The 10,519-nt window shown below is 27.8% G+C and overlaps 1 protein-coding gene across 1 annotated transcript; it reads right to left on the bottom strand.

The window, feature by feature from the left end:
- Positions 1–466: 466 nt before the first annotated feature.
- On the bottom strand, positions 467–2,303 carry LOC112680191 (DNA-directed RNA polymerase III subunit RPC7-like). Its single transcript, XM_025550217.1, has 2 exons — positions 2,229–2,303; positions 467–1,347 (listed from the first exon to the last, which is right to left on the bottom strand). The coding sequence occupies exon 2, from the start codon at positions 1,281–1,283 to the stop codon at positions 504–506; it is 780 nt and encodes a 259-aa protein (XP_025406002.1). The 5' UTR covers positions 1,284–1,347; positions 2,229–2,303; the 3' UTR covers positions 467–503.
- Positions 2,304–10,519: the final 8,216 nt, after the last annotated feature.

Here is a 10,519-nt window from a genome sequence, read left to right as displayed (position 1 = left end):
TAAAAATAATAATTATTTAAATATTTTATATTATAAAAGTTCATTCAGCAGCTGTACAGACCAAATTTTGACGAAAACTAAATATCAACATATTGCATACAAATTGATAAATTTTTTTGATGTACCGCTTCCCGAGCAAAGGTGACTAAAGGTTTATTCAAAATTGGTGTTAATTTGGTCATACTGTTTATACTTAGACCAATATCACCGAATAAAGTTGAAAGTTATTGCAATATTCAGGTCATAATATTGTTGTAAATTAGAAAATATGGGTTCTCACTAAATCTTTATTAGGAAACTAGGGCTTAAATGAATAGATATTATAATTATAGATCATTTAGCATTATTAACTCATATTTCATTTATATAAATTAAAGTATAATTTTTTATAACCTAATTTTAATGAAAATAGAAGAGTAATAATAATATTATAAAGTGAATTAATTATGCATGAATAGCAAACATATTTTTTTCATATTGGGTAACTAAATAATATGCATTATTTAATAAATTGCATCATTATCATCCAGACCATCATCTTCATCATCAAGATAGCCTTCACCATTATCAAAATAGTTTTTATTATAATCCGTGCCATCATCTAATTCGTCATCTATATCACTATCAAATTCTTCATCAATGTCTTTAGGTTGTTCATCATTTTCTTCATCTTCTTTTTTTTTACGTTCTTCGCCATCTTCAACATCAATATCTTCTTCATCATCAAGTTCTTTAGCTATACTTTCATTGATTAATTGTGATGTAGTAGTACTATTATCAGTTTTTGGTTTCTTTTTGTTGGCAGGACAAAGGAAATCATCAATTTTATTTTTTTTAGCAGAAACAATTTCTTGTAATGACAAATAATCATGATTTGCTACTTCGGATTTTAATTTTTCCATCCATTGTACATCGTTGAGTAAACTGTTATGTTTTTCATCTTGGGAATTCTTTTTTTTTTTTGGTAATAATGAAGGAGGAAAATAGTTATGATTATCAATACTTTTGAGATAAGACCAAGGGCTTGTATACTCTTCTTTGGAAATAAATGATGTAGCATTATGAAAATGTTTAGCCAACTTCTTTTCAAAGGATATCAAATCTTCATCTTCACTATCTTCCTCAATATCAGTAACTGTTGCTCTCAAGGGAGGAAAAAGTTCAGGTGCTTTAAAATCAAGTGGATCATCAGTTTCAATTTTGTCTGGTCCAATAGATATGTGTGGACGATTACCAACTCCTCCACGGCCTCCTCCTCTTTTTCCTCTTGATGCACCAGCCATTAGACTAACACTTTTCTAGATCTTTTTTTACTGTAGATGATTTTTGTTTATGAGGTAATGTTTCCTACAAAAAGTTAATTAAATAATAAATAAATGTATTATATATGTTGTAATAGTGTATAAATATTATCATCATTAATATTATTAATTATTACATTATGAACTTAATAAAACTAATTATAAGACTAAAATAATTTAATAATTATTTAAATAATTTTGTTAAAAGGTTATGATTCATGACACAATTATAATATAATTTACCTTATTACTGCTCAAATTACATACATATGATTATTAAGCAGCAAGGCTAAATGTTTGATGGGTTTCTGGTGTCTACAGGTAAGATCAGCATGTATACTATCAGTGTATTTACCCATTAGACTTTTTGTACACCATTCTTTATACGACTGTTCATGTTTTTTGAGTTATGTAATTTATTTATTATTTTTAATTTTCCAAGCTCTATTTTATAAATTATTAGTCCTTCCTTAGGCTTTAATTTATGTCTTTGTCAGTAACAAATAAAATACTGCCAAAATTAAATAAATTATTATTGTAAGTATTAGAAAAATATACTGTAAATATAAGATTAAAATGTAAATTTTGATTGATAATTTATTTTTGCTGGCAAGGGTAGAATTTTTTGAAATGTTTATTTTTAAGTTGAAATGTTGAATTATACATCATTATATTGCAGCAGTAACAGTAGAGAATATAATATTAAATTAATTTAACAATATATAAAACATATTTTTATTATTATTTAATATAATATTTTTCTTTACTATGTGTTTAATTAAAAATAGTGTCAGTTAGGTGCATTTCTAAGCAATGCATAGTTTAATATTAAAAAACTATGTATTCTTTTAAATTAACGTCTATTTTACTCTTCAAAAAAAAAAAAAATAAAAAAAAAAAATACTTATGTAATCAATAAATACTTACAGGATCATATACAACTTTTACAACTAAAGAACAACTAGGACATGTAGCATCTGTTTCTCCCGATTCCAATTCTTCCTAAAATCAGAATAAAAAATTATAATGGTTATTTTAAATTTATAGTTAAATTGTAATTTTATTTAAATATCTTAATAATTATTTATTCACAAATGAAAAATAAGAAAAAATTATTAGAAATATCAGGTTAAAATGAATCAAGAATACATAAATGCATACTCTTCAATATAATATACCATTAAAGTAAAAATGTAATCTTAGATAAGTAATTAGATAACCTAGCGTTATTTATCTAGATAAGTCCCAATACTGGCAGAAATTATATACTAATTTTTAGAATAAGACTAATACTTTTGTTATTTGGAAACGATCACCACATGGACACGGATAATAATACATTTCATCATCTTCATCATATTCAAAATCTTCTATTTCAACTTCGTCGTGATATATTGACATTTGAAAAGGATATTTAAAAATTAAAATTAATTTTAAATTGTAATACAATGTAAAAAAATAAAACCATAAGTAATAACAGTGTTCGTGCCGATACGTCTGTTAAATTGCATATTTGTATATTTGTTCGTATCGATTCTTATCGCGCGTGAGATCGTTACTATGTGTGATTTTTGTAATGAATGTTACAATTTTCGTGCGATGCATAGCGGTGCGTTGCGTACCCGCAGCCATCGTCGGCGGCGGTGATAAGCCTCCGTGTGCGACCGGTCGGGTACGTAATCGCGTTGTTATCGTCGCGCGTAAATGTGTCCGTTATTTCCACGTTTTCAAATTTTCGGTTATGTTTTCGGTAAAAGTTAATGTCATGCTCTCAGTGCCGCAAAGTTTCATAAATTCTCGTGTTATAGTTTTAGTGTGGTGGCACTGAGACATTTATCTTCATTTTGTGGTGTCCGGCGGTGTAGTCTTCGTGGTGAATGTCGTCGGCACCGATTCTCTTCCGTGTGTTTTCGTGGTGTGTACATCAACATTCATTTTGTCAAGTTTTTCGTACGTCTGCAGCCATTTGTAAAACCACGTTGTCTTGTGTTGTTTCTGTTTATTGGCCGTCTGGTATTTATCGTTCTAGTAACTATTTGTTTCAGGTTTTGATAGTTTTTTTGGTTTTAGGCATATCTACCAGCGGTCATTGTAAATAACGTGGTTTCAAATTGTGTTGTGTTTTGGCTGCAGTGTGAATTCGTCGTTCGTCTGTGACTGTGTTTGGGTGGTCGCACGCAGCGGGGACTGTGCTTTTTGAGTTTTGTTGTATTGTTTAGTATATTGTATAAGCACATTCCTCGTTGTGGTCGCGTGGGATGCAATCCGCCATTCAACGCAGTCACACTTATGAGTATTGGTCGACCATATTCGTTTATTAGTGTAAGGGCCGACGGGTCTAGCCGTCACCGGCAAATTATTATATTTAATGTGCGTCGTGTTGGCCACACATTGTTTAATTTATTGTGTTGTGGTTGTGTCACTGTAGGGCCAACCCTTGCCTTTATTTTATTATTATTTGCGTGCTGTGTAGGTCGCATATTGTATATTAATTATGGTAACATATAATTATGTAAGTATAACATTAAATTATGGATATGTTTTCGAGTTAAAACTTCGACTTGTATTATTTTAGTAACCAATGTAATTAGAGAAGAGTAATGCTTTTCTGTTCTTGCAATTCTTAATATTTATCTAAAAAACATATCCATGTAATAAATCTATGTATGTTTATAAATATATAGCTTAATATTTAATTGTATGTGAACCTTTCGAAAAATATATATTTTTCATAATTTTTTTATTAATTTTCTATGTATTAGTATGTAAATAGTATAAAATATTACATGTTTTAGTTTTAAGTATGTAGTAAAAAATAAGTATTCAAAAATATCTTAAGACCGTGGTGATAAACATGAAACATGTACTAGCGTGGATATGGATAATATTGTATGTTATCTATGTATAATATACATTGTATATGTTTGGACATGCGTCTAGCAACAGGTAATCCGGATGGCTGCAAGATGGCCAACTTCGTTTTCGTTATCACCGATTTTATTATCAATTTAAAAATTAATGAGCAAAACGAATTAACAAAACGCGCTCAGACTGAAAAATATTGTATTTTATTAATTGGAAGTATTGGAAACAGGCGCAAATTCAATGAAAAATCTAGGGTTGCTGAAGCCCTTCTATCTTTTTCTATACGTGAGGAAATAACTGTCCTGAAACGGTAAAAATACGCTGTAAATAAGTCTTTCACTTCTCAGATTTTAGTTATTTAGTCATAATTCCAAAATTAATGTGGCTAGAAATTTGAAACTTAACTTGTAGCAAAGATATTTTTTTCGTATTTTAGAACGTTTTCAAATAGCGATTTTGATTTAAATATAGAACTTTAAAAATACCTAATTTTTTGAAAGTCTTTATGTAATAAAATTTTTATTTTTGGATATTAAGTGAAAATTTAATATCAGCTAACTCATATATGAGTACTTATTTACCAATACTGAAATTTTTTTTAAAAATCGTTAGTCTGAAATTTATTTCATAAGCGTTTAAGTAAATATTTATAGCTACAATTTTTACGGATTTTACTATTTTTACATCAATTTTCAACATTAAATGTTTATTAAAAAAATTAGGTCCATCCAATCATAATGAAACTTTGAATACAGATAAATATTTGGTTAAAAAAAATTAATAAAATTGTAAAAAGTAAAATGTTAAACAGGTTGATAAAAAAAAAAAGAACTTACCAATAATTAGACTAAAAATGGTTAAATGTACTTATAAATGGTTAATTTTTATATTGAACCTTTACTCAGAGTCATTCAATATGATGGTTTAAGTTTAGGGATTTCAAAATCTGGTGACCTAACCTATTACTATTATTCAGTTCGAGGACCGAAAAGAGGAAGGATGAACGTCCACCACCATTATTTAAATAATAAATTTATATATTTATACAGTAAAAACTCTATTTTTCTATACATAATGAGCAGGGCTCGAGACTTGTAGTATTTGCATATTTTTTTGTAGTTTATGAAAAGATAGCAGAGTGAGCAATAAATCCATTTCAGACAAAAATGAACTCAATTCTAAAAGTTTTAAGTGCATATTTTTGCATATTCTAGAGGTTTTGCTATTTTTTCGACTATTTTGCTATTTATTGCTAATTAATGTAAAAATCGAAAACTCAGTCTTGCAAAAATACATATTTCGACCACTCATCAGTGATCAACAGTTTTGGGACGTTATAAAACTCATTGTCGATTGAAAAAAAATATTCCTAAAATATCCCAATCCAAGTCAATATTGTGTTTATCGTATCTTTTATCTTAATGTTGTACAAAACATTATTAAGCAATAACAGATCTTTCAAGTTTGAAAATATTCGGAAACATATAATAAGTGCAATTATGAAGGTACACACTGTAAGTTACTTTTCCATAATTTATTGATTTGAAATAATTATATTTTACAGATTGGCAAAATTCGATACATATAAATTAATGAGAACAGGAAAGAGTTTTTAGTCATTATTTGTAGAAAATTAACTGTAAAATTATATAAAATTTTTCTTTAAATTTTAATAATTATAAATTCATAAATGTCTAAATAAAAATTTTAAATAAATAATTTTTAAATCATATTTTCATATTTTTAGTGCATATTATAGCGCATATTTTACATTTTTTGGTGCATATAATAGCGCATATTTCATGATTTATTAGTGTTATAAATCTCGAGCCCTGATAATGAGTAATAAGTATTTAAATGCAAATTAACATAAACACATTTGAGGGTTCTAATTTCAAAAATGAGGGTGCTAAGCACACCCAAGCCCCACCCCAAATTGCGCCTATGCTTAGGACACACGAGATACGTGAAATGTCGACACGTACTTGGTTCCTGAATTCATATTTCATTATTTTCATCAATTTCGTGATAGTTAATTCATCAAACTTTAATACTTTTTACGTTTACATATCTTAATACTTAATAAATTTTATCTCCACATTTAAGAATAACCTATTACGATTAAATTTAAACACCATAAAGAGTTGAGAAGGTACCCAGATATATTTATTATTTTTTTTTCAAAAATGGAATGGTATTTAAAAAAAAGTCATAATTACTGCTCGGTATTTGGTTATAAGACGAAATACTTGTAGCGTGCTGCCGGTTACTCTACGATGGCATTAAAATGTTAAGTTCTAAGATTTTAGGATAAATTCAATATGTACTTGTATGGCTTTGTTGTCGATAATTTATTTGAAAGGCTTAGAACAATCAACAAAGTTTACAATTTTGACGATGATCGATATAAGCGCTGCGTTATTACTGTATAGCTGGTAACGTGTGAATTCAGTGCCTATCCGGAGCCCTTATATGTTGGTGGACGGCCTCCTAAAAGTTGATCCCATGCAAAATGTGACGTTATTTGCTCTCATAGATGACCCATACGTTGGCACGTGTACAAAAGTAGTTCTGATAATTTATACCATATATACACTAAATGTATAAGTTTTTTAACTACGCGAAGTGTTACAAAAACGTCTTCTCATACGTATCGTTATTTTATTAGCGACATATGCAGGGCTGGCCCAAGCAAAAATAGTGCACTAGGCAAAATCAAATTTTTCCGCCTCTAAAAAAAATTGAGCTTTTATTTTAACTTAGCCACTCCCCTTATTTTTACGTGACACATCTATGTAAAAAGACTTAAAAATGATTTCTATAATTATTACTCAAAACCCATCACTATCGCGACCGTCGAACATTGCGGAAGTGATTGTGTGGTTATTTATATTTTTGGAATAATCAAAAATGCCCAGCGTAGGCTGTAATATAAAGCAGTGGTTTTCAACCTTGGGGTTGCTACTCCAAGGGGATCACGAATCATAGGTTTGGGGGTTGCCAAAAATAATGGATGAAATAGTTTTTCCATAGGTATTATTTAAAAAAAAACAAAGTAAATTATTTATTTTGTGAAATTTTAAAGTGTTAATCAATGAAAATTATTTATCATGTAAATATTTTATCGGTAATTAAATCAAATTTTGATGAATAAAACAACTTTTTTTTTTTGATGGGGTTGCATTACATAAAAATAAAAATCCTTGGGCAAAATGTCATATTTCGGCTTTTGACCGGGCAAACCTGGTTATGACCAACCTCATTTGGACAAAACCGCCAAAACCGTATACTGACTTTTATCGTAAGGGCAAAATCGTAGAGTCCTAAATACGTTCGCTAAAATTAAATACAAATAATTATAAAATAAATATTATTGTACAAGTATAATTGAATAAACTTAATTAATACATTTAAACCTCACTTGAGCCAAACTGTAGCGTTTTAAATAACTTCGCTAATATTAAATACAAAAAAATAATAATTATAAAACATTGTATAGATATAATTGAATACACTCAAATAATAATAAAAATGTAATGATATTAAGCATTCGTATAAAAATAAACATGTAGGTATATTAATATTAGGTACTCTTATAATGTTAAAATAAATAATTAAAAATAATAATACATTTAAACATCATTTGAGCCAAACCGTAGCGTCTTAAATCACTTTACTAATATTAAATACAAAAAAAATAATTATCATAAAATATTGTACAGATATAATTGAATAGGTACACTTAAATAATAATAAAAAAATAATATTTTTGTTTATTTGTTGCTACACATATTAGAACCATGGCATTTAGAACTATACAAAATATTTTGTTGTTTACATTTGCATCGTCTCGTAGTGCACTTAGTTTTGCAGAAACAAAAAATAAACCCTTGTCCTCCATTTAATGAATTTTGAATACTAGCAGTCCTCAGTGGTATTTCGATAATCGGTACATCATTGCTACTAATAAATTTTTCCTTGCATTGAAAAATTTGGTTTCTGGCATAAAGTGATAACAAAATTCCCTTATACATATTTAAGACTATACGGTTTTGCCCTTATGATAAAAGTCAGTAAACGGTTTTGGCGGTTTTTCTCAAATGAGGTTGGTCATAAATAGGTTTGCCCGGTCAAAAGTCAAAACATGACATTTTATCCAAGGACTGTGGGCAGTTCGCGTTTTTTCCCGGGTATTTCTGAGGTTTGCCCGATTTCGATTTTTGTATATATATATATATTTCGGTAACTGCAGGAAGAAAAGAAAATTTAGTAAAATGAAAATAATAAAAAATTTTTATTTCAACTACAGGAGAAGAATGTTTAAATAACTTGTTAATATTATCAATTGAAAACCAACTAACAACATTTTTTACTATGAAACTATGATTTATGTCTTTGTTGAAAAAAAAATCAAGAAAAATAATTTTATAAGTTCCTTATTATTTTTATTATTTTATAACACATTTATATTAAAAATTACAAATTCATTAATAAATTTTCCTTTTTCAAAAAAATATTTTATGATGATTATGTACTACGATTTTTACGATTTTGTACACCTAATATATTTATAATGTAGGTTGATGTGTAAAATTTTCATTATTGTGTAATAACTAAAAGAATTACCAGCACGTTTTTGTGAAAATTATGAAGATTAGGGATTAAACATTCACATGGGGATAATCGTTCATTTTTATAACTGGTATTTATTATTTAACGCATTCGAATTGCGTCCACAATTGAAATTTAAAAAGTTCGAGTTGTGTTCTCGGTTTTTGTATAATACGTCCTCGATTTACTCACAAAAATTTCGTTTTTGTTACTTTATATCTTATTCATTTTGGTTATTATCAAATACAACTCTTCCGATTAAGTTTTGAAAAATTTTTGGAAAGCAAATTTTTATCCATTAATACAATATAATTATTTTTTTTTTACCAAATATTATATTTATTTCAAGATTTTTCACGATTATATTATTGTTGCAAAGTTGCAATCAATGATAGTATGTTCTATTATACGTTTAATTATTTAAGTGAACGTCGCAGTGAAATTGATGCTAACACGTGCAAAATTAATGTCCAACAATAAATAGTAAGGTAGGATTTACAGATAAGGTGTCTATAATCGATGATACCTACGTCTCTATTGCCAAACATATAGAATATATTATGTACATATATTATTTTTACAGGCGTAACTTGGATCACTGAAAAATCGTGAATATACTCGAATGTGTGTAAAAACCGCGGTGCAACTCGGTTAGTGCGACGCATATTTTTGTTTTCGGGGATGCAATTCGTTTTCAACTTTATTTTTTATTGGTGATGATTCGGAAAATAAAATTTAACTTTATCTTTCCAGAGCCATGTATCAAGTCCGGTGAATGGTACGTTCAATTTATTGCTTAAAAATCTTTTTGAATAGTAATCAATATAATATTGATGAATTTACAAAAAAAGCGATTGGATATATTTGTGTTCATTATTAAATTTTATGTTATAGCTTGGTTTATAGCTCAGTCCACTGCTGAATAAATTCCCAAATCAAGACATACAATTTATAAAAGATTTGTAACCAAATAGATTATCAATTTAAAGGTAACGAATAAACCCTGTTTATATAATATATAGGAATAAGCTTAATTATTTATAAATTAAAGCATACACAATTCAATATATTTTTTTCGTTATTTTTAATTTTTACAATTGGTAAAAATTTATTTACAATAAGTGAAAGTTATAATATTTATTTGTTATATAGCATTATTCACTTAAATTAGGAAGTTAACCAGTGACAAAACTACAGAATCACATCTAAAAATTGTTGTTGTTGTTTTTTTTTTTTTTTTTAAACAATTCGAGTATTTATTTAAACACAATTATTTATATTTGGTTAGATCATAAATTAAAGAATTTTAAGGTCTGTCACTACCTCGCTTCAGTCGCTTCAAGGGGGTCGTTGGGTGTATTTTCAGTGACTAGCTCATTCATCAATGGATTTGTGTGGGCGATTAATTTAGAATGCAGACGTTAATAGTGTGCTACTGCAAAACTGGAGACATAGGAAATATTGAGGTTTGTGTGGAGAGTATGGTTGGAGGGGTATAAAGGAGCTTTTGTGATTTTGTGGAAGAAACAATAAGGTAGTTAAAAATTATTTTCTCAATTTATCGTGGATAATAAATTATTAAATTATTATTAATTATTATTATAACTATGAATAACAGAGGTATTAAAACTTTTTCATCCAACGGCTCCTTAATATCTTCATAATATGTACTTTGACGGCTCACAAATTAATAATAACAAAAAAAAAGTTTGTAGGTATTGTGTATGCAAATTATTATAATA

This window comes from Sipha flava, unplaced genomic scaffold, assembly GCF_003268045.1.
Source record: "Sipha flava isolate LNK unplaced genomic scaffold, YSA_version1 174_pilon_pilon, whole genome shotgun sequence".
Lineage (NCBI taxonomy): Eukaryota > Metazoa > Arthropoda > Insecta > Hemiptera > Aphididae > Sipha > Sipha flava.
This window is presented reverse-complemented; position numbering and strand designations above follow the sequence as displayed.